The sequence below is a fragment of the Theobroma cacao genome, chromosome 2 (assembly GCF_000208745.1).
Source record: "Theobroma cacao cultivar B97-61/B2 chromosome 2, Criollo_cocoa_genome_V2, whole genome shotgun sequence".
In the NCBI taxonomy this organism is placed as follows: domain Eukaryota; kingdom Viridiplantae; phylum Streptophyta; class Magnoliopsida; order Malvales; family Malvaceae; genus Theobroma; species Theobroma cacao.
In genome coordinates this window covers 5,443,401-5,467,296 of record NC_030851.1, presented here as the reverse complement: position 1 = coordinate 5,467,296, position 23,896 = coordinate 5,443,401, and the positions used below count along the sequence as shown (strand labels likewise).

General features: G+C 34.9%; 5 protein-coding genes across 8 annotated transcripts; 3 read left to right on the top strand and 2 right to left on the bottom strand.

The window, feature by feature from the left end:
* LOC18608010 (RNA pseudouridine synthase 4, mitochondrial) lies at positions 1-3,408 on the top strand. Of its 3 annotated transcripts, XM_007042472.2 has the most exons (10): positions 2-417; positions 510-581; positions 658-795; positions 891-938; positions 1,026-1,106; positions 1,347-1,460; positions 1,570-1,671; positions 1,879-1,990; positions 2,847-2,893; positions 2,999-3,408. In XM_007042472.2, the coding sequence occupies exons 1-10, from the start codon at positions 58-60 to the stop codon at positions 3,356-3,358; spliced, it is 1,434 nt and encodes a 477-aa protein (XP_007042534.2). In that variant the 5' UTR covers positions 2-57; the 3' UTR covers positions 3,359-3,408. The 3 variants fall into 3 exon arrangements, with proteins under 3 accessions (XP_017969964.1, XP_017969965.1, XP_007042534.2); XM_018114475.1 differs by having other exon boundaries at positions 1-417; positions 891-1,106; XM_018114476.1 differs by lacking the exon at positions 1,570-1,671 and having other exon boundaries at positions 1-417; positions 891-1,106.
* On the top strand, positions 8,252-10,445 carry LOC18608008 (cinnamyl alcohol dehydrogenase 1). Its single transcript, XM_007042470.2, has 5 exons — positions 8,252-8,411; positions 8,519-8,632; positions 8,746-8,973; positions 9,382-9,821; positions 10,048-10,445. The coding sequence occupies exons 1-5, from the start codon at positions 8,323-8,325 to the stop codon at positions 10,245-10,247; spliced, it is 1,071 nt and encodes a 356-aa protein (XP_007042532.2). The 5' UTR covers positions 8,252-8,322; the 3' UTR covers positions 10,248-10,445.
* Positions 11,233-11,809, top strand: LOC18608007 (probable cinnamyl alcohol dehydrogenase). Its single transcript, XM_018114852.1, has 2 exons — positions 11,233-11,350; positions 11,433-11,809. Exons 1-2 carry the CDS (start codon positions 11,233-11,235, stop codon positions 11,807-11,809), a joined length of 495 nt encoding a protein of 164 aa, XP_017970341.1.
* LOC18608006 (protein unc-50 homolog) lies at positions 12,116-18,083 on the bottom strand. 2 transcript variants are annotated; one of them, XM_007042467.2, is made up of 10 exons: positions 17,656-18,083; positions 16,660-16,727; positions 16,265-16,290; positions 15,391-15,481; positions 14,857-14,952; positions 13,446-13,514; positions 13,189-13,247; positions 12,975-13,064; positions 12,759-12,830; positions 12,116-12,681 (listed from the first exon to the last, which is right to left on the bottom strand). In XM_007042467.2, exons 1-10 carry the CDS (start codon positions 17,743-17,745, stop codon positions 12,617-12,619), a joined length of 726 nt encoding a protein of 241 aa, XP_007042529.2. In that variant the 5' UTR covers positions 17,746-18,083; the 3' UTR covers positions 12,116-12,616. The 2 variants fall into 2 exon arrangements, with proteins under 2 accessions (XP_007042529.2, XP_007042528.2); XM_007042466.2 differs by having other exon boundaries at positions 12,975-13,097; positions 17,656-18,078.
* On the bottom strand, positions 18,682-19,884 carry LOC18608005 (transcription factor MYB44). Its single transcript, XM_007042465.2, has one exon. The coding sequence runs from the start codon at positions 19,769-19,771 to the stop codon at positions 19,034-19,036; it is 738 nt and encodes a 245-aa protein (XP_007042527.2). The 5' UTR covers positions 19,772-19,884; the 3' UTR covers positions 18,682-19,033.

Sequence of the window (23,896 nt, the reverse complement as noted above, 5' to 3'; positions counted from 1 at the left end):
CCCTCCTTTCCATAAACCCAAAACCCCAAAGTCCTCCCAACCAGAAAGTCACGGGCGATGTTGGTGGGCCCCAATCTTCTCCGCCGCCTCCTACGATCTTCACGACCACCTGCCACACACGGCGGCAATGGACTTATTGTATCAGCCTTCCACCAGCTCCGATATCACTATAGTACAACCAACGAATTGTCAGCCGAACACTTAAAGGATGACGGAAATAGTGAAAAGAAAAAGAAAAACAAATGGTTCACGCTACCCCCATTTACTAAAACCGTCAACGCCTCTGTATTGGCAGCCAAACTATCCGGAAAACCCCATTCGAAAGCCGCCAATGAAACGACGGCGGTCAAGTGGGTAATGAGATGCTGCCCGGAGCTGCCCAGAAGCCTAGTACAAAAGCTATTTCGCTTAAGACAGGTTTGGTTTATATCATATTTAAGCCTTTAATCATATGTAAATATTTTTCTTTTAATAATTAAAGTAGATAACTTTTCAATACATTTAGACAGGTTCGAAGAGAATCCCATGTCCTGGAAGTTGCTGGTGATGGTTGCCAAGTACAAACAGTTCAACTTAAAAGGGTAATTTTATTTGAAGTTGCTTCATTTTTATGTGTGGAGAAGGGTTTTTCCCCTGATGTTTGAAATTCTTGGAAAGGTAGGGGCAAAGGATGCGTTGAACATTGGAGATAGAATCTTTCTTCCTTTTAGTGTCAGAGAGTTTCGAGAGGAGAAACAAGAAAGTGGCTGCACTGAAGAAGAATTGAACTTTATCCGAGGTCTGGAGCTTTATAAGGTTCTTAACCTAAACTGCCTAAGTTGGTATAGTGGATTTAAGCTATCTCATATTCTCATTTCTAACTTATGATCCAGCATCCAATTTGATGTTAGGATCCTGCCATTATTGTTCTCAATAAGCCTCCGGGGATGCCAGTTCAAGTAAGCCATCAGATTTTTGATTTGTTGTCCCTCTTTGTATTTCTCATTGTTTTTATATTACTGGCTATGTTATTGTACTTTAAACAGGGTGGTATTGGAATCAAATGGAGTTTAGATAAACTGGCAGCAGCCTGTTTATGTTTTGATTACTCAGAACCACCTCGGCTGGTGAGTGAACATAACTGAGCTTTGTTACCTGCATATTTCTAAATCCAATTTGTACATGTGTTAGTCAAATCAAGTTGCAACGAAGACACCAATGTGAACTCAAATTCACCAGATTTTATTTCATACTGCTTGAAAGTAGTTGGATAATAAATTTGACTTATGCATTTTATAAGACTACTTACATATTTGGTTAATTTTAGAATTCTTTTTCTTGCCATGAACATCTTTTGCATTTATTAGGTGCACAGACTTGACAGAGATAGCAGTGGCATATTGGTGATGGGGAGAACACAAATGAGTGCAACAATTCTTCATTCTGTATTTCGTGAGGAAACAAATGATGCATCAAAAGATGTAACATTCTTACGTCTATACTTGCTTTCTGTTAGACGTCTTAAATAATCAGTAGAAATGCAATGTCATTGGTTCACTTATTGCTAAATTTAGTCTGTTCTGTTTTAAGGATGTTGACAATGAGAAAAGAATCTTGCAAAAGAGGTATTGGGCACTTGTCATTGGGTCTCCAAGACGCCCCAAGGGAATGATTGTAGCTCCACTTCGGAGGGTTAGAATATTTTTTATTCTAACTGTTGTTTATAGAATTCCTTTTATTTTAGACCTAACTTTTAAACGAAAAAGGTTGTCCTCTTGCTCCAGCTATTAAATCATGCTTTGACACTTAAACTATATGCATGTGCCAGTAGACAATGTCTTAATCATAGTTCACATGTGTTATATTTGCTGAACATTTCTTGGTTTTTGCTGATCATAGGTGGTGGTGGATGATGGAAAATCTGATCGAATCACCGTCTTTGACAATTCCCAGATTGTGTCCTCTCAGCGTGCAAAAACAGAGTATCAAGTCATTAAAACAACATCTCATGGTAACATCATTGTAACATTTATTTCATGCAATTGTATAGAATTTGAGACTAGGAACAAAGTGTTGTCCTGCTTATGCCATTTATCATATTTAAAAGTTTGACCTCATGCAAAATTCATGTTTGTGCACAGATGCAGATATGCTGACATGCATATTTATGCCACTACAATAATCATTTTAAATGATGAATTTTACTTCTACTATCTCTTAAAACTTGTTAATCATTTTACATTTTGGGTAGACAGATACATGTCCATATCAACATTGACCTGCCTTCACACTGTATACGATCTTGCAGTGATATTCCTGATAAATTCCGCTGGTGCAAATTAATGATATTGCAAAAGCAATGTGCCACTATTCATCTCTGTTACATGCTGATTTCAGTGGAGAATTTATTCAGAAGTGCTAGGTCTCTTTTCAAAGTTGGTACATAAAATGCAAATTGGAAATTTGGGGACACATTCCTTTACCTTCCTATATCTCTACCCTATCCTTCTATAAGAGAAGCTTATTTAGCTTCATTTAGCTTATCACTCTCTCTCATGCCATATACATGCAAGCAAGCTTGTTTGGTGCTGAAGGAAAGGATTGTGATTTGTGAGTTATGAGAAATGCAGTTGACCATCTAAAGAAATGTTTTACTTGAAGGACTTGTCGCCATTTACTTCAGCTGTTTAAGTTTCCATTGTGCTTATCTTTGTGCATTTCGCCTCATACAATATACTAAATGAAAATATTGTTTAACTTATTGCATATATATGAGCGTTCTCCCAGTTTCACAGTTATTGTTGTTTTTTGTATCAAATGAAACTCTGGCCTTGCATGCACTTCTTATGCTATTGATATCAATGCAGGCTGCACATGGTTAGAGCTGTCTCCGCTCACTGGTAGAAAGCACCAAGTATGTATCAGAGCTATATTCTGTCATTATTTTTGCTGCTTTTTTCTTTTTCCTAAATCACATTCCATTCTGTAAATCCTTTTCTACAATATGCTTGTACTGCAGCTTCGAGTACATTGTGCGGAGGTATTGGGAACACCAATTGTTGGAGACTACAAATATGGGTGGCAAGCTCATAGAAGGTGGCAACATTTGCCTGAGTCTGATCTTAAAAAGAGCTCAAATGATAAGTGTCCAGAGGAAAACATGCTTCCCTTTGGCCTTAACATGGACAGCGGAAGTATCTCTGCGAAGCGCCCTCGGTTACACCTTCACTGTAGGGAAATGATCTTTCCAAATGTCTCTCAAGCATTGCAAAATCTGCAATTGTCTACAGATCATGATCTTTCAAAACTCAAAAGCCTCGAAGTAGTTGCTCCATTGCCTTCATACATGCAAAAAAGTTGGGATATCATGAATTCTTGAGCTACAGTTGGGAACTTGCAAGTTTGCAATCGATTGTTAATTACTAGAAATTTTCTCGTACATTGATAGGAGAGAGAAAAAAAAATTTTATTGAATGAGTATATTTTTTAATTCCTTTTTTTTTAAAAAAAAAAGTTTACTATCTTTTTGTATGTTTAAATACATGCGAATATTGAATTATTGATGCAATAAAGTGTTAAAAAAAAAGAGTTAATACAATAAAATTTTGTTAATCAGGTGGTTTTAGTTAGGAGAATAAGGTAATTCAAATAGTCTTACTATTGAGCTTAGTATTGAATAAATGCTCAAGTGCATCATATTATTTTGTTTTAAAGAAACACAGTGTTAGGTGTCTCTATCAGTATTACGTGTTCGTTTCCAATTGTAATTGCTACAAAATTTCAACGAGCAAGACAAAAAGCCTGCTTGACAATACTTATTATATCATTTCTGCATATGTTTTCACTGTTTTGGGTTATTTGACCTACCTTGAGGGATCTTGATTCTTGAAGATGATGCAGTTCAATCATAGCTTATATTGAAAGATGGTTCTTCATCTCTGCTCCTCCATTTGGTGCCTCAGTTTACAATAATTTTATTCCAATTGGGTAGTTGAATAGCACGTCGTTATTGTGGAATCAGTATTCAGCTCCACGGGGTCGTTGAATAGCACCTCGTTATTGGGCTGGAAATTCACTTCATTTTTATATAAAATTATTTCCCCCAATCTCTATCTCGTCCCTAACCTCAAATTATTAATGCCTTCAGTGTAAAGATAATGAATGATCGTACTGACTAAGAAAAGATTGACTAAGTTGGTACTGATATATAATTTTTTTAAAAGGATATTGACATATAATTTTAAACAAAAATTTCAGGATAAGTATATATATATGGATAAAAGCAGATTCGAAGAAGTGAAGAAATATAAACTTTAGAATTACAAGTTACAAAGTTTTTTTTTTTTAGAAAAGTGGGTCCTGATCACTAGGTCAAGATTCGTGATCCAAACATGTGGATAGTATGTATACTGGCTCCATCATAAAACATCACTTATTTCCAGCTAGTTTCCAATCCTCAGTGTCACTAGTTATTTATACGAATATCATGTCTCCTCCGGAATAGGACCTTGGTTTTTAAATTTCTTCAATTTAATCATATATATATATATATATATACAAACCATTTAAATATTTAACTCATTAATTTATAAAAATCTCTCATCTAAAAAAAAAAAATTTTAATTTTTTTTTCAATTATAAAATATATATATACCTACAGAGTATTGCGTTGTTATCTGATAATTGATTACTTTGATTGGCTCTCCTACCTATGCTGATTGCAGTTCCAATACTGATAAATGGTTGAAAACATCAGCCACTCGAAAATTCCTTGTATGCCGAAGACAGTGACTCTGTGACAGACTGACTGGTGGCCATCTATGGTCCAAGAAATTAGAAGCACCCTGATTTTGTAAACTATAAAGACGTGTAAGCTAGATTGCCCGTGAGTCATTCCAACATTTTTGCATAAAAACAAAGACATGAAAACAGTTTAGGTCGTCAAGCGGTTGGTGGCGGGAGCTTTCATGACTTACTACCTCTTTAACCAGGAAAAAAATAAAAATATGGGCTGCATTGGATCGTTGACCAGTATTGGATCGTTAACCTTCTATCAGTATTGATCGAAAAGTACAATTTTTTAGGCAATGTTTTTGTTGTTATTATCATTATTTGTTGGTAAATCCATGATTTGTTGGTAAGTCCATTGGACACTTAACTCAGTTTTTATATATTGCCACTGGCTGATGATGATAATCTTTCCAAATTGTCAATGTCGCTTCCCACATACATAACCAAAAAACGAAGATACACCAGCCTTTCTGAACTCTAATCTTCATAGTTTAATCCATTTTCTGGGTATATAAAGGTTAGAAGTACCAATCGATAATCCTAACAACCTTTTTTTCAAGTACGATCATAACATTTCTTATTCCATAGGAAATCGATAAGCAAGAGATACTAAATTTTCTAGACCTTGCAAAGTTGTTGGATAACACAAGAATATTGGATATGTTCATTGACAGGCTGTCATGATTTGTTGCGTGCTTCAATGTCTGTGGATCCCACTCCTTTATATCCATTCGAATCGCCATAACAACGGGCCAGCAGACATCCCTTTAAAGAGAAATAGTGATGAATGCGATGAACAGGGATACGTGGAAGCCGTGCCTGTGAATGAAAGGTTTGGTCAAACTTTTGGGGTCAGGAAAAAAGAAGGGTCGAAAACTTGCAATCATTAGATATTCAGGCTTCCACACAGCTAACGGCAGAAGAGCATTTCTTTTTTATATTTCTTCCCCAGACATCGGACCTTCCCCTCTACTCTAGCAAATAACCAAACCTTTCGCAACAATTACTACTGCTCAACAACAGTTTCCATCAACTTGAAAAGTTTTTCAATCACTTAAGATGCTTGTAAACATCGATACTAGCAGGGACCAGTGGATACATACATTTACAAGCTATAATCGTTATGATTTTTCTTGTTTCTCTTTGAATTTAATTTTTGTGTCTATTAGGGAGGGAGCCTTTGTTATTCGGCTTCCTCTTTATTACAAGTAAATCCATTTAACATTAATGAGAATTAAGGGAATGTGGCTGCAGATAAAAATTTTTTAATTAAAAGAGAAGAGAATTTTAATTTTATTTTTTAAATAAAAAATCATATATCAATTAAAAAATAAATATTCCTGTGCAGTTACAAGTGGGACTTGAACAAGAGTATGATGAAAGAACGGAAGTCAATGATGGTTGCAGTTTACTTAACAAAACTGCCAAAGAGGGTAGGTGATCTGATCAGAAAGATTAGAAGCAAAACCTTCCAAGAGAGCCCAGTATCTCGAAACATCACCCTTTAAAATTTTCCTAGAAATAAATAACAAGTGGACGAGTCCGGGGGTTGTTGAAGCTTGAGTCTTCCATATCTGGTGTAAAAGAAATTGGCCACACATTAGCATATGACCCACAAGGAAACTTATCTTCCAATCAAGGATGATCCCAGCTCATTATTTGAACAAAACACATTCAAAAAATATTGGCTAATTAAAATAAAACATCGAATAAAATTTCCTTAATTGCAAACAATCTTTAAAAGAATATACTATCATATCTCAATGTGTTCCTCATATTTCCTTTTTTTTTTTGGTTTTTTGACCAACTCCCAATTGACGAATTCCTACCATTTGAAGTGCTCTGTAATTACTTCCAGCTCCTACCATAACAACTCAAACATTTGAACAACCTTTCAAAAATTAAATAAAAAACGGGTTTGCTTGCACTATTATTCTCCTCTTCATTTTCATTATTTTTATATTAACAACTTTTTTGTACTCATCAAATGTAATGATTATCTTAGCAAAATATATTAAAATAAACTGTTTTGTAGGTGAAATTTGACTAATAATCATTTAAGAGACATGTAATTAATTGAAAAAATGTCTTAAGCCATATACTAATATAGTCTTTAATAGTATTACTTTGACATTGCAATCTAGAAAAGCTTGCTTTAATTATATTTTTTCAAAGAGGTAATGATTACCAACTCCTTTATGTTGTGGGCTTGTGGTAGGGGTGAGTAAACATATGGACTAAGTGGTTTGGTCCATCATACTTAAAGACTAAATGAATCAATTTTTTTAAAAAATCGATTAAAATCGACCAAATATAGAATTGGTATGATTGGTTCGATTTTGAACTAATAGATCAAAATTTTACAATGTTTTTTTTTACAAATTATAATATTAAAACTTATAAACTTCATCTATAATCACATATATATATATATGAAATTAATTATATAACTTATATGTTGTAATGTTTTATATTAAAGTTTGTATAAATAATAACTAATTATAAACAATATGTTATAAACTCTAAGGTGAGAGCTAATAAACTTATTAAGTATAATCATATAAATAAAGTTTATTATAAGTTATACTAATATTTATATATAAATTAAATATATGTATATATATAATAAAATTTATTATAAATTATAGTAATGTTTATGTATATGTATATATAATATATTTATACAATTACATATATATATTCATATCATTTTATATTACGAAACATTACTAAAGCGTAATAATTATAACATATTAATATGTAGGATATGTATTATCATATATTATAATATTAACATATAACTTATATCATTTTAAAATATATTACTTGTAATTTTATATTAATACAGATTTATAAATAAATATATATATATAACTAATATTAAATTACTATAGTTATGATTTATATACGTAGTACGTATAATATTTTAATATATTTTAAATATATTATTAATTAAGTTTACTATCAATTCTTCTTAATATATAAAAAAATATTTTATATATATAAAAAATTAGTTTGATTTTTTTAGTGAATTGGTTCAAAAATTTTAAAAACGAAAACCGATCAAATATCAATTGGACTAAATATTTTGGATCAATTGATCTAATGAACCAATTAAACTAAATTATTTTATTCAAATTATATTTAATTTGAATGAGTAACTAATCTAGGTTGATTTTGCTAACCCCTAACTTATGGTCCGATATAAAAACTAGGTGGAAACGATAAACTGTGACATATGCATGACGCAGGATCAAACGCAACCTACGTTTCCCATCCAAGATCTTTGTTCCTTGGATGTTCTTATGTCGCTGACGTGGACCAATTACGATGGAGATCCAAGAGGGTGCACAATGGATGACAGATAGGATATCAGTCCACCGGGGTTCACCTACCGAAACCTGTGGGCCTACGCATTGCTGAGATGTCCGTGACTTGATGAAGCTGCATTTTGAACCTCACCTGTTTATATAAAATACAGCTTGAGTGGATTTCCCACAATCCCAACTTTTTTCTGTAAAGACAGGCTCGAAGAGAATTGATCAATTGAAAATGGGTAGCCTTGAAACTGAGAGAACAATTACGGGATGGGCAGCCAGAGACCCATCAGGCACCTTGTCTCCTTACACTTACACTCTTAGGTATTCTCAATTTCGCTACTTTGTTTTTGGTTTTAAGGCTCATTTCTGGTTCTTGCGTGATGATTAATGAAACATCAGTATTCTGTCTATGATGATAATAATTGCAGGAACACAGGTCCAGATGATGTTTTTATCAAGGTTATCTGCTGTGGAATCTGCCACACTGATCTTCATCAAGCCAAAAATGATCTTGGCATGTCAAACTACCCGATGGTTCCTGGGTACTTAAAAACCCTCTCGTTTACTATTGCCAAGGCTCTTTCTTTATCCGCATGTTATAATTCTTGATGCCCCTTGCTCCTTTGGCACTGTGATTTATTAATTTGGTTTACAGGCATGAAGTGGTTGGTGAGGTGGTGGAAGTGGGATCAGATGTAACCAAGTTCACAGTCGGAGAAATTGTTGGCGTTGGTTGTGTTGTTGGATGTTGCAGGAACTGCCGATCATGCGACACAGACAATGAACAATACTGCCTCAAGAAGATCTGGTCGTACAATGATGTCTACACTGATGGCAAACCCACTCAGGGCGGCTTTGCTGGCTCTATGATCGTTGATCAAAAGTAAGAATCACAAGTTCAAAACAGTACTCCATCATAAACAATACTTGTTCTGCATAACAATATTGCTGAAATGACTTGTTCCAATTACCCGGTTTCTTAATTGCTCAAGTTTCTAGAAAAGCCAGCTTAATTTTTCCGCTGAAACTAAGTATTTGATATAAATTGATGAAATATACTTTGGATACACGAGTGCTTATAGGTACTGCTTGAGATAATTAAATTATCATTTGTAAAAAAATTATCACCTTAACGGATGCCACTAGACGTTTGTTAATATTTCCCGGGTACTTATATTTTAGTAGGTAACGGTCTATTAAATTTCATGAATTGTGTGCCTTTATCTTGTGGAATTATTTTGTTGGGCCGTTGTTTTCTTGGAAAATGAACTTATTTGTTGGGATCTTTTAGGTTTGTGGTGAAAATCCCAGATGGAATGGCAGCAGAACAGGTGGCACCACTCTTATGTGCTGGGGTGACAGTTTACAGCCCGCTGAGGCACTTTGGTTTAATGGGGAGTGGGTTAAGAGGAGGCATATTGGGTCTTGGAGGAGTAGGGCACATGGGGGTGAAGATGGCAAAAGCAATGGGACATCACGTAACTGTTATAAGCTCTTCTGATAAGAAAAAAGTAGAGGCCTTGGAGCATCTTGGTGCTGATGAGTATTTAGTCAGTTCTGACACTGAAGGGATGCAAAAGGCTGCTGATTCACTTGACTATATCATCGATACTGTGCCTGTTTTTCACCCTCTTGAACCTTATCTCACATTATTGAAGCTCGATGGAAAGCTGATCTTGACAGGTGTTATTAACACCCCTCTTCAGTTTGTTAGCCCCATGATCATGCTTGGTGAGTCAAATCTCTCTAACTTTGTTCAATGTTATAGTATTAATCTTTTTGGGTTTTGAATTAAAAAATGATCAGTAGCAACTGAGTCTGAATTTCTGGTTCCTGAGGTTTATAAATTAATGCTTTTCATGTAGGCTGCTCTGTCTTTTGCTTTGGCTATAGCGTTTGTATTTTCCTGAGTCTAAAGCCTATTTCTCTGTTTTTGGCTCTGTCCAATATTGTATAGGGAGGAAGTCAATTACAGGGAGCTTCATCGGGAGCATGAAGGAAACAGAGGATATGCTTAAGTTCTGCAAAGAGAAAGATTTAACCTCAATGATTGAAGTGGTGAAGATGGATTACATCAACACAGCTATGGAGAGGCTTGAGAAGAACGATGTTCGATACAGGTTCGTCGTGGATGTTGCCGGAAGCAAGCTTGATTAATAGGGGAAAAAGGAAACTTCTTTTAACTAAACATTACATATTTCATGAACAATTAAAAGAGTGACTTTGTTTATCGCGTGTCAGCTTTCTCTGTTTGTTGTTCAAATGAAACGAGTATGAATTCCCTGTTTCTCTGCCTATGGCAATAAAAATGAAAATGAATATGAGGTGTTGTTTTCCTCCTCTTTTCTCTTTCAATTGAAATTCGTAACTTGCTAGAATAATTGAGCATGATCGTTTGTGGTGACCTGTCCACTAAATTTGGTGGTGGGTATATCTTGACTGACAGTGACACGTGACCTAATTTGGCCAAGGTAAGGCAAACGTCCAAATTAGGATTAGGAAGCCTCTTTTGTTGACATATTGTAGGCATTTGGCTTTCAACCAGGGCTGTGAAAGTCTTTTTCAATGTTTGGTATACTTTGATGGTACCATTCATATTTGGCTTTCTTTTGTTATATATGAAATTTATCTGTATACAGGCTCTGAACTGTATACTTTAGGCATTTTGGACCTTAAACCCCTTGCGACGTCAAGCATGGGAGAGATGGGATGTGGGTTCAAAACGTCTGGCAAGAATGGAAAGGAAAAAGTAGAATGATATTTGTAGGAAGGAAGCAGCTCAGCCGGTGAATCTTTAGTCGTGGACAACGCCACATAACTCAGAAAGTAGTTGCAGACAATGGCAGACTTGTTTGTTTCTGATTCATGGTCATAAATATGTAGGATTAACCATGAATTCCCCCTCCGTTCTCCAATAAAACTCATACCTTCCACCCTAATATAAACATAGTCAGGCCGGTGTAGCTGCATTATATCACTTGATCCCACTCAAATTTCAGATTCCATCTGCAATATATGTATTAGTGTAGGGAAAATGTTAAATTGATCTCACTGCAAAATAAATTTGAAGAAGAGTGGACTAAGAGGGGGGATATTGGGGCTTGGAGGGCTTGGACGATTGGGAGTGAAGATTGCAAAAGCAATGGGGCATCATATAACTGTTATTAGTTCCTCTGATAACAAGAGAGAAGAGGCCTTGGAGCATCTAGGTGTTGATGAGTATCTAGTCAGCTCAGACAAGAAAGGGATGCAAGGGGCTGGTGAATCACCTGATTACATCATTTGATACTTTGCCTGTTTTTCACCCCCTTGACCTTTATCTTTCATTGTTGAAACGGGAAGGAAAATTGATCTTGGTAGGCCCTGTTGACGACCCTCTGCAGTTCATCTCTTCCAATATCTTCTTAGGTGCGTCGATGTCTAACTCCTTGCAAATTTCGGATCGCAATCTTAAACTAAAATTTGGCAAGTGGTTGAAAATGTTTTCGAGCTCCAATTTTCTTCGTTTCTCTGATTATACAGAGAGAAGGTCCACAGTGGGGAGCCTCACGGAGAGCGTGAAGGAAACAGAGGAGTTGCTTGAATTCTGGAAAGAAAAGGGATTGAGGTCAATGAATGAAATAATCAAGATGGAGTACATCAACACCGCTTTCCAGAGGCTGGAACAGAACGATGTTAGATACAGGTTTGTTGTGCATGTTGCAGGCAGCAAGCTTTAATAATAATAATAGATACTCTGATCAAATATTATTGCAAGCTGCAAGCTTAAAGTAATAATAGATACTCTAGTCAATAAGGTGAATAAAAGTTCGGGGTGGTGCTCATTTTATGTCCTGAACCTAAATAATAATGGGCTTTCCAGAGTTTAGATTGTTACGTTGAGGAATGGAGATTGTGGACCTCCAGTTGAACGCTTCTTCGCTTTCCCAATACAAACTGTTAGCAGATACACAATGCATCATCAGCAGTTGAAAACTAAACAACAGTTAAGAAATCCAGCTTTTACATCCGTTGCATCAAGCTCATTTCAAATGGCTCCATGACAAGCAAAGCAATTGTTTTACAGAGCTCGGCATCGTATGGAGAAATTATTATCATCTAAAAACAGCCCACGGGAATTCTAAGATATGGCAAATGCATGCTATACACATACGTGCAGATCGCATCAGCTATGATTGTTTTTTAGATAGAACACCATATTATATTAATAAAGAAAACAAAGAGATTCGGTAAGGGTCAAAATCATTACATTTCAATAGCTCCATTTGATCAATCATCTTTGATCACTGAAAAATCATTTTCTAACCTAACTTCATTTGGTTCTGACTTCTGCTCCTGATGGTAAGAAAAAAAAAAACACATGAAGAAGGCTACAAAGCCTCCTTCAGGTTGAGGTGCTCCCTTCACCCTTTCTCTCCTTTTCTCCTTTTTGCTGCATTTTCTCCCTTTTGCCTTCTAACATCTGACGCTTTCTCCAAACTAGTCACTCATCTTACAATTCGTGCTATTCCGAAGGGTTAGACAAATCATAACCTTTGGCTAAAGTATATGTTCATAAAATATCTTGAAGGATTGAAGCCACCTAAAATCACTGCAGGCCAAAAGAAGTTTAATTTCAGCTACCATACCCATTCAAACACAGAATCAGATATCAAGTTGAACACTTACAGATAGGAGAGAGAACAATTACGACACCAATTGGGTAGAGAAAAAACGTTGTTCTCTCCAAAAAGGGAAGTACTGCAGCACATTATAGATATGTCAATTCTTGAAGGTAATAATTAGGCAATTAGCCATTTCTTCACGAAGTTTCATACCAAAATAAAAAAAGGACAGACAATTCACCAAACATGTTGAAGGGAAGAGCTATCAAAATGAGCTTACCGTCATAACCTAAAAAGTTGAGGTAGTGATAGTAAGAAGCTGCCACCATGAAAAGAAGATTTGACAGCAGTACAGGTATAAAACCATGGGCTACCAGAAGAGGTGACAGAAAATAATGTATTACTGCCAAAACCACAATATTAGTCACATCTTGATCCATTGATTATTGAAATTATAAATGAAAGAGCCAAACAGGCATTAACCATAAAATTACCGTAAAGCATTACAAACATTGGGAAGAAAGAATTGCAGTGCACATCAAATGCATACAGCCTTCAAACAAAAGGAAACCCAGTTAGCACCGCACAATTATGAATATACTAACAACTACAAGCTACCTGCTGCTAGAGAAAATAAAAGTTGAATGCATTGATGAACCAAATCTATCATTTAAGAATTAAACCAACACAAACAGCTCAGACATAGAAATATTAAAATTCTGGAAAGTTAGGAATAAGTCTCCAGACTTGCCATTCAACCCGTTGTTCAACCACATGACTGTTTGGAGCCTCTTCCCGAAGGTAAGCATTTGTGAGGGACCTGCATGAAGTCAGGGAATGGAATTCACCATCAAACAAGTATACTTGTATGTAACATGCAAAGCCTACTAAAATGAATGTACTCATACATAACAACCGCAGCCCTTATGCACACAAGCTAAATAAAAAAGCTGTAAAAATCGAGCAGCAAAGTAGTCCAGGCATACTTGTTCTTCCAACCAGTTCAGGACATTCAACTACTAAAGCATAAATTTTGATTTGGACAACAATGGTAGTGTTAGGACGCCTTGCATGTACTAGAGCATAAAGTTTGCTATTTTTGTATCTTTACATTTGTATCAGAAGCTCGCAGCATTCTCATGTACATTCTTACTGTTGTCTTGCGGTTCCTTTCAAACTTTTTCTTATAGGAATGATGATATGCAAATAGCTTAATATATAAAGGCTATAGCCTCCACTTAAAGGTGAATCAATTTAGACTTTTGGCTATCAATTCCTTGGATCTCTAAAGGGTTCAAGCCCAGAGAATAATTCCTAGTAAAATGTAATGGCAAGCTTGATCTTCCTCCTTTAGTAACATTAATGTCTTCTAGACTATGAACCACGACCAGGTCTATTCCACAACCAAAACTAAGTTCCCCAAACCTTAAACCACATTTCAGAAAGAGTGAAAAACCTATAGCATTCTGCTCCAACCTCAAACCCATTTAAAAGAACCATCATGGCATCATGTATTATATAAGTTCTTCCACCCTTTGTAATAAGACATTTTCTTAAGTAGGGTGTGGAAGTCCGCATATCAATGTTATAGATTATATTTCCACCAACCAGCCCATCTTTGCTCATTTTTGAAACAATTTACATGTTTGAATGAACATTAAACATCAACCTCTGAAAAGATGCATTTCAGAGTATGCAGATGATACTAGATTCAAATTTGTAGCTACAGAACATGGACATTACACTAGTGAGTAATTATTGCCATTTGCACTCAATCAAGTAATTGTTGATTCTAGTTAACGAAATAATCAACTAATAAGAACCACTAAAATTTTACTTTTCAAAAAAAAAAATACAAACCACTAAAAGAATTTCATTGTTTTAGATACTAAATTAGATTATGCTGATCAAAGAACCTAATACAGCACACTGCTGCCATGATTTGGTGATAATGCCATGAATAAATAACATAGCACCGCACAGAAAGCAACTGGGCATTCAAAAAGATCGACAGGCACTAGCTAAACTTATGCAGCTTCAGAATTTATATGACCAGCAAATACACTACAATTAAAGTCACTTTGAGCTAACTGGAAGTTAAGATATAGTTTTTAAGAGATACTAGCTCTAATTCAAAAAACAAAAGAGATACTGGCTCTTACCAACAAGAAGTAGCCAGAAATACCCCAGCGAGTAAAAAATGGAAAAGCAATACTGAAATAACTACAAAAACAGCATGAGCAGCACTGTGATCATACCTGCATTAAGAGAAGACAGCAAAGAAGCCTATATCAGCACATTAAGTGAACAGGTTCATAAAAGATTTGACCGCTCAAAAGAAAAGGCAAAAGTAAAAGAATTCCAATATATTAGTAGATTATTTGGGCCATGATATTACTTGAAAGAACTTAGCAATCTCACGATGCAGCACTGCATCATGATGCTTATGACTATAAATTGTCGAGGACATTTATAAGTCCAACATAAAGAAATTCTACAGAACAAAGATCCCATATCAGTTATAAGCACCATAAGAATGTCCATTCTTAGGATTAATTAGATTTGAATAAAGACAAATTTTAAATCTAGCTGAGGCCCCATCTCAATCTAAATGTACAGACTGCTTTTAAATTACTACTATGTACTAATTCATTTTGTTATATGTAGCCATGCTTGAAAGTGAAAAAGAAACTTACGCGGCACAATAAGCTACTGTTGCAACTGCCAAAAGAAGACTACAGATCACAACAAAAGCTGGGTCGTCACGTGCCCACTGATTCTTGGTTTCTGAACCAAAAGACAGATAAACAATTTTTCAAGTTCATGACATAATGGAAAGAATTTAATAAGTTCACCCTATTAATGAGTTCATGGACTTAAAGTTTAAAATAAAGGATAAAGAAAAAAAAAAACTATTTTACTCATTAATTTAAAAGCTATATGAATTGCCCAGTACCCTAAGTCTTACTGACTTACTGTGCTTTCAACATAAAAGTGACCAAAAAGCTCACAGCACTTCCCAACCACATTCACATTCAGTACCAACCAAATAGGCCTCCATGATTTTAGATACTTCTAATTAGTAGTGTTATTCTCATATTATAAAAGTTAAACAATTATATGCAAAGCACCAAACCTTTTTGTACTTTTGCATCAACAATACCACTGATATAAGCATTCATTTACAATGGATTTTACTATTACAGCCCATAGATAATAGAATTTCCACACTTCAGGAAGAAACTGAGGAAGAAAGACATTTAAATGATATCTTCTGAACTATTGAATTCATCTTATCAAGGAAAGAATGTTTAAAGAGAAAAGAAAACAAATAACAAATTATTATGAAAAGGGAAAAAGAAACACTCAGAAGGCTGCATGATGAGAACCTAATGAAAAACGACAATCATAATTCCATGAAGTCAATGTCCAGGTAAATTACAAACTGAAACAACATAAATACGCTTCTAGGAACAAAAGCAGCATGCGTTGATCAACAACATAACTCCTCCAACTTGACATAAACAGATAAAAATAAACAAAACATTCATTGAACAGAAATGAACTCACGTTTGTGATACTTTGTGTGCTGATAACTGCATCCACCACAGAAATTAATATGCAAAATAAAACAAAATTAATTAGAAAAGTACATTTCCACACTCAAAAGACTGTTTTTGGCAGATAATCCGTTTCACTCCTTCCCCTAACAAAGCCCCCCAAAAGATTAATAGTAAGTAAGTATTTTTAAGAATATCTGAAACTGTATATAAAGGAAGCAACAAAAATTAAAAATCAGTCAGCAACTTAGGAAAGTGAAATGCTGCAATAAAGAATTGGTGTGTTAATATAGATACTTCTCTTCTGTCCAGAAATTATATGGATCTAGAATATAAAACCAGTTGATGATGATAGTATGGGACAATGCGAAAAAAGTGGATTGATGACAATGAGTGGATACTTACACAACCTTAGGTGCAGTACAGAGGTGAAGCATTTGCCAGAATGTGTATTCAATATCCATTTGTTGCCACTACAAGAACAAATAGAGGAAAAAGAAACATGATGAGATAAACCAACCATATACAGCAAATATGCTGATGATGAAACGTAATGATAATGACCCCATACATCCTCGGCCAGGTTAACTGCACACTTAGTTTCATTGGATGCTCAACAAGATGGCTGCTAGAATTTAACACAATAATACTTAGAATACAGAATTTTGAAAATTTTCACATTATATGACTTGCTATTTAATTTGAAGATAGAGGTGATGGAAAATCAACTGCTTAGATGTAGCTATACCAGAGGTATACATCCAAATCTAGGTGAAATAATTAACAAAATATGAAATGGACAAGTAAGAATTCACATTAAACATAAAATCACTTAGGAAGTTTAAACAGCTGAAAACTTTAAAAAAGATCCCGGTGAGTACTTAACTTTATCTTGGCAAAGACACATCAAATTCAAAAGTCAAATTACTAATTTGATTAGAAAAATACAGCAGAACAATTTTGAGATTCAAGGAGAAACGATCCAGGTTGTTGTTACTCGAACATTTTACCAGGAGGAAACTCATGATCCAAAAATGGATCCACAGTCCTATTATTCAAATATTACGTTATTCTCATCTCATTACTTCTCCAAAACTGAAATTAGAACTGAATTGTGGATTTCACACATTGACCACTTCTCTCTTATCATTCCCAAAACTTAAGTCTACTCCTTGATGCCAGACATTACCGGCCACTAAATCCTAAAACTGAAACAATAATAATGAATATATTAGAAGGTAAAATTGTGAATTCCATGAAGCACTAGAGCTCAGAGACGTCATTAACCAACAGCTAAAATGGATAAAATCTACAAGTTCTATTCCTAATTGGATCATGATTCGAATATAGATAGAAATTAGATAAAAATGAAGATCAGATCCAGCGAGAGAGAGATTGGACCTTGACAATTCGACGGAGATACTGAGGGAACATGGGATTAGGTCGAGATGTGGAGGACGACGGACGCGTTTTGCTGACCGTTGGTAACATCTTTTTTCCGTCTTGTTGTTCGATTTGCTTCGTTGATCGAAAGATCTGTTGGTCTTGGGATCCTTCTCTTGTTTTCTTTTTTTTTCTTTACAGCTTTGAGTCTCTCTCACTCGAAATGAGAAGACGGAAACGTAAAAACGACGACGGCTCTGTCTGTCTGTCTCTCTCTCTCTAGCTCGTTTTCGCTCTGACGGGTCACCAACCTGCCCTTGCGGCCTTGCCTAATTGCCTATACGTTAACATGGATTGATTTCGGGCTCAGGCAACCAAACCTAATAAAATCCTTTTTTTCATTATGATCTCCCCAGGTTTGGATGACTTCGACTTGGGTTGTAAGCCCACGGGCTTCAACCAAAAAAATTATAAAATAAGGCTTTAAACACTGTTCAAGTTCTTTTTTTTTATTATTCTATTCACTTGTTTGATTTATTGAGTTCTATTGTCCACTTGGCTCCTTATTTTTCCAATCCACTAATTACGTAAATAGGTGAACCGAATCCTTCATTGCAAAGAAGAACTTGAATACTGTAATGACCAACAAGGAGTAATCCAAAACGAGAAAGAAGAAGTGGCTGTGCATACTTTTCCAAATCCATATGTAAATGAATGCTTTTCAGATAGGTAGCAATCCTTTAAAGAAAAAAAAAAAAAAAAAAAAAAAGAGAAACCGCATTGGCACTCGTCTATAGCAAGTTGGCAACCGTAGCCCAATAACCATAATTCAATAATTTTCCAACGTCCTGACCAATAACTTCCGATATTTCGTACGATGTTGGGTACCGACCGTACGTCGTACGGATGACAAGGCATTATTTTTGCTCCCCAACATAATTAACCCAAAAAAAAAATTGGACTCAAAAATATCGGATTCGATTCGGAAAACACAACTAAGGAATAAAGAAACCGAAGTTTTAATTAAAAAAAAAACTAATCAAATTTGAAAAACGAACAATAAAACTGTATAGAATTTCCACTGAATAATTTTGTTTTCTTTGTTGGCTGGTACACTGTATAATTTTGTTGTCTTTGTTGGCTGGTAATCAAAGTTCAAGCTAATTCATCTGACAAAATTAATGAAAGTTCATAATTTTCCCTTTTTTTTTTTGGTTCTCCCGTTGTCTCTGTACATGCTCAAAATTATTGTACTGTAAAAACAAAAGGAATTTTGTTTTTCTTTCGTTCTTTCTTTCTGGTAGTCTTCCATACCTTCATCAAATCCTACGCGTCTAGATCTCTCATGTCTCCATCTTAACAATCTTCTAATGATCACTAATCCCAGATTATCCCCTCAATCAATCCTTCTAATCCCAATTCTCTTAAACCCAGCATTCCTCACACCTTCACTCTGGAAACCAAACTCTGCCATGCAATCTCTCACTTCTTTCCTTATCATCTCTTGCATCGCAGCCATAAGGTTCGGGTCAACCGTCGCGGTCTTTGTCCCCATCTCATGCTTTTGAGCTAATAACACTTTCTCCGAGGATGAGTTGTCGTTATTCAACTCGCTGGACTCGTTCGAAGAACGTCCAAGAGTAAGCTCAGTTGAAACGCCAGAGCGTTCCGACTCAGCGACGTTCAATCCTAAATCGCTGACGTCAGAACCCGAGGGACTCCCCATGTTATTACTACTCGCTGATCTCTGGGATTTGGCCGACCTTTTCCCCGTTTCCTGCAGAGAATCTCCATCTTCCATTGAGAGTTTTCGCTTTAAGGTTGAGTTCCAATGGTTTTTAACGGCGTTGTCCGTACGGCCGTTAAGGAGCCTGGCGATGGTAGCCCATTTGTTGCCGTACCTGGCGTGGGCTCTCACGATGGTCTCGTCTTCCTCCGGCGTGAAGGCGCGGTGCTCGACTTCGGGTGACAGCTGGTTGCACCAACGGAGCCTGCATGACTTCCCTGATCGACCAGGGATCGACTTCGAAATCAATGACCAGTTTCTAGGACCGTGCCGAAGCACCAGCTTGCGCAACAACTCATCCTCCTCGGGACTCCACGGTCCCTTCACCCGATCAAAGTCTTGATCCATTGGCTGACGGCTTACTAGTAACAGTTTCGAAATCCCAGAGGGGGATTTTAGTTTGTTTTTTGAGAGGCGGTGGAGACAGAAGAAGAAGCCTGTGGGAGGCTTGTATTGTGATTTGTGAGAGGCAAGAAAGGAATAAGGAGGGTTTATAAAGGGGAGGTGTTAGGGTAACTGATAGAGCCGGTTTACCAATACAGGTAATAAGCGTTATGTGAACTGGTATTGACCAGTAACCGGTTGAATGGTGATACAGCTGTATAACGTTTGCTGAAGGCCACGTTGGCAAAAATACTGAATTTCTGAGAATCCCAATGAATCCTCTGGGGATAGTACAGGAATTGCAAGATGGTAGTTTCCTGATTTGACTCGTATAGTTATGGAAGTTATTGAAATGGAAAGGGGGCTAAGGAGTAACCAGCAAGGAGCTTCTGGAGAGTGAGAAAATCACGAGAATTTGAGGAGAAACTTGGAAGAGGATAAGTTTGACTCCGCCAGGCTGGAAGGCATTACGTGGGAACTTGAGTTTTTGTTTTATTTTTATTAATTTTTATTCCAATTAGTTTTGTCGTTTTGTTCGGTTTTGGGATGTCGTGGGTGTGCAAGGGACTGCTTACGTGGATAAAAACAACAAGAGTGGTCTGAGAGATTGACTGACAGATTGTCAGTCCAGCCTGTAAACCTGCCATCGGAGATGACATGATAACGGCCTTCTGGCCACCGACACGAGGCGGTCACCACCAACCCTCCCTAACCAAAACCCATCAAAACTAACTTCCATTGCCGCTGTGTTTAACGCGCGAAGGCGACTGAAGAAAAAATTTCTTCACTGTCACGGTAACATAACATATTGACAAATTTTAGTTATTTTTGAGCGAGTACGTACATTCTATTACAATTGCGAGTGATAAAGAGTCATAGCTGTTACCGTTAGGGGCAAAACGAAAAATAACTAACGGACTTTTTTTTTTTGAAGGGAATAACTAACGGACTTTCCGACCTGATTCGTTTGTTTCCTCATTTTAATTGTGGTGTTTGATAGTTTAAATTCAAATTTGGATAGGAGAGCAATTAATTAGTAATTAACAGAAAAAAAAGACAAGCACCAACGGATCAAAATTCGAGATCTTTTTTTTCTGTTTGCTACCTACTACACCTAATAGTTCCGTGTTTTCTTTGCTGGGACGTGGACAGTTCGAATTCTGTTCCCACTGGGTCAACCTTGTAAATTTAACAAAATCAAGGACTTATTTGGAATAAAAAAAATATGTCTGTTTTTCTTTGACTGATGAAAGTTTTATTTATTTTTTTAACAAATATCCAAAATATTGGATTTGTTCGCGGCTTTGAGCATTGGCTGCTGTTACTGTCCGCGTTGAATAATCATTTATAGCTGGAGGAAAATAATAAATCTTCATTGCGGCTTAGGCTGTAGCTACAGATAGAGTCAAAATTTGTGTACAGCTTTTGAAATGTTTGTTATGTATACCCCACGTAATTAAACTCCCAGTACTTAACACTTTCTTGACTTTATCCAAAACTAATTCTTTGCTGCTAACCATTTTGATTCAGTTCTAATAACAATCGTTGTTGACTCATGGCAATACTTTCTTTTTTTTTTGTGCTTTTTTAAGACGAAATTTTTACCTGGATTTGACTTTGGGTGTGCCCCTCAAAACATATAGGAACAAAAATATTGTATTCTAATGAAACATTATTCAATTAAAAAATACACTAATAAGGTTTCTTGGAAGACAATTAATGGATGGGAATTTGAAGTTCAACTTCATCAAATCCCTTCATTTGAAATCTTCGAACTAGCCTCAAACTTGAATTTTCATGGTACAAATCATCGGAAGCTATTAACTATCAAGATGAACATAAACAAATGAGGACTCATTACGTTTAATTTAATTATGCTACAAGTGTAATACTTGTGGAATGCGGCAAACTCATTATTTCTCTGATTTTTTTATTTTAAAATTTTGAACGTATTAGATTTGTTTTTATGTTACATTCAGTGTCTTAAATTACTGTTATATTATAAATACCGTACCTTAGATAATATATACATATCTAAAATTTTCTTATAAAGTGAAAGCTCAATATTTATACTTGGTATTTATCTTTACCTTATAATTTGACGTGTACTTGACATAATATACATATATTTTTTTGTCAAAATATTTTTAGAAGTAAAATGTTTGAATTTAGTTATTTGAGTCAATAATATCAGTTTTGTGACCTGCACCTTACATAATTATCATAATAAAATAATTACACAAATTGCAAATAAGGTAAAATCTTGTAGATGAAATGTTAATTTGAATTTGAATTTTCATGATATGATCATTAGAAACTACAAACTGTTAAGATGAAACATAAACAAATGAGAACTTACTTTTAATTTAATTATGCTACAAGATATAATACTTGTGTGATGTGGCAAGTAAATTATTTTTTTATTTTTTTTAAATTGGACTTGATGACTTTAAGTGTCTAAGCATAATGTTTACAATGTATTAGATTTAATTTTGTGTAGGACATTCAGTTTATTAAATTAGTGTTTTGTTATAAATATTGTATCAGAGATAGTAAATATATATCCAAAATTTTCTTGTAAAATTAAAGTCTAACATTCGTACTTAGTATTTATCTTTACCTAATAATCTGATGTGTACTTTGCATAATCTACATGTTTTTTCAATTAAAATATAATTTCAAAGTAAGAAAATTTGAATTTAGTCATTTGAGTCAATGATATCTGTTTTGTAACATATATTTGACATAATTATCGTAACGAAATAAATACATAAATCGCAAATAAAGTAAAATCTCGTAGATAAAATGTCAAATTGAATTTGAATTCCCACATTACAATCATTGAAAACTACAAATTGTTAAGATGAATTGTAAATAAACGAGGACTCATTACTTTCAATTTAATTGTGCTATAAGATATAAAACTTGTGTGATGCGGTGAATTAATTATTTTTTGAATTGGACTTGGTGACTTTGAGTATTTAAGCATAATATTTAGAATGTACTAGATTTATTTTTGTGTGCGGTACATTCAATGTCTTAAATTATTGTTATGTTATAAATATCATATCCAGATAAGGGATATGTATCCAAACTTTCCTTATAAAGTGAAAGTTCAACATTTGTGCTTAGTATTTATCTTTACCTAATAATTCGATGTTTACTTGATATAATATAAATTTATTTTTTGTTAAAATATGATTTTGGGAGTAAAAAGGTTTGAATTTAGTCATTTTTAGTCAATGATATATGTTTTGTGACATGTACTTGACATAATTATCATAATAAAATAATTACATAAATCTTAAATAAGATAAAATCTCGTAATAGATGAAATGTTAATTTGAATTCGAATTTTCATGATACAATCATTGGAAACTATAAATTGCTAAGATGAAATGTAAAAAAAAATGATGACTCATTACTTTTAATTTAATAATGCCACAAGATATAATACTTGTGTGCTATAGCAAGTAAAGTATTTTTTTTGATTTTTTTTAAATTTTGGACTTGATGACTCTGAGTACTGAATTATAATGTTTACAATTTACTATATTTGTTTGTTTGTGTGGTACATTTATTATTTTAGATTATTGTTATGTTATAAGTACCTTATTCAAGATAGTAGATGTCACACCAAGCGCTTCAAAAGAAAAAAGCAAGGTGCTTCAATCCAACATTAGGCAAGTAAGGGGATTTTGAAAACTTTTTAGGCATAAACACTACACACCCTATCAGGTTAACCTTTTAAGGGAAGGGTAATTGTCTTGTGACAGAGAAATGTCATAAATCCTACATTAGTAAAAGATGATATGATTCTTTAGTTTATAAATAAGGGTTTTTCTCTATCTAATATGCATATATTTTAGGTTGAAAACATGGGCTTGTGAGAAGTAGTATCAAAACAGACTCAACTCTCCATTAACATAAGACTCCTATGAGAGATAGCAAGGTCGAGGTAGATTTCGGATCAAAATGTGTCCCTCTCCTCTATAAGTAAAAGAGCTAATGTAATGAAAATTTTGAAAATGTAGGCTTATGACAAGTGGTATCAAAGTAAACCCAATGTGAGCCTGTGATAAGTAGTAT

What these genes read in the sequence shown, in the direction of transcription:
- LOC18608008 (XM_007042470.2), top strand. Translation starts at nt 8,323, where the DNA reads ATGGGTAGCCTTGAAACTGAGAGAACAATTACGGGATGGGCAGCCAGA. An exon ending in TCTATGATCGTTGATCAAAA is followed by an intron (nt 8,974 to 9,381) that starts GTAAGAATCACA and finishes GGGATCTTTTAG; the next exon opens with GTTTGTGGTGAAAATCCCAG. An exon ending in TAGCCCCATGATCATGCTTG is followed by an intron (nt 9,822 to 10,047) that starts GTGAGTCAAATC and finishes AATATTGTATAG; the next exon opens with GGAGGAAGTCAATTACAGGG.
- LOC18608007 (XM_018114852.1), top strand. Translation starts at nt 11,233, where the DNA reads ATGGGGCATCATATAACTGTTATTAGTTCCTCTGATAACAAGAGAGAA. An exon ending in GAAAGGGATGCAAGGGGCTG is followed by an intron (nt 11,351 to 11,432) that starts GTGAATCACCTG and finishes TGAAACGGGAAG; the next exon opens with GAAAATTGATCTTGGTAGGC.
- LOC18608006 (XM_007042466.2), bottom strand. Translation starts at nt 17,745, where the DNA reads ATGTTACCAACGGTCAGCAAAACGCGTCCGTCGTCCTCCACATCTCGA. An exon ending in TGTACTGCACCTAAGGTTGT is followed by an intron (nt 16,291 to 16,659) that starts GTAAGTATCCAC and finishes TGGTGGATGCAG; the next exon opens with TTATCAGCACACAAAGTATC. An exon ending in GCACACAAAGTATCACAAAC is followed by an intron (nt 15,482 to 16,264) that starts GTGAGTTCATTT and finishes CTTTTGGTTCAG; the next exon opens with AAACCAAGAATCAGTGGGCA.
- LOC18608005 (XM_007042465.2), bottom strand. Translation starts at nt 19,771, where the DNA reads ATGGATCAAGACTTTGATCGGGTGAAGGGACCGTGGAGTCCCGAGGAG.
- LOC18608010 (XM_018114475.1), top strand. Translation starts at nt 58, where the DNA reads ATGTTGGTGGGCCCCAATCTTCTCCGCCGCCTCCTACGATCTTCACGA. An exon ending in ACTCAGAACCACCTCGGCTG is followed by an intron (nt 1,107 to 1,346) that starts GTGAGTGAACAT and finishes TGCATTTATTAG; the next exon opens with GTGCACAGACTTGACAGAGA. An exon ending in CAAATGATGCATCAAAAGAT is followed by an intron (nt 1,461 to 1,569) that starts GTAACATTCTTA and finishes TTCTGTTTTAAG; the next exon opens with GATGTTGACAATGAGAAAAG.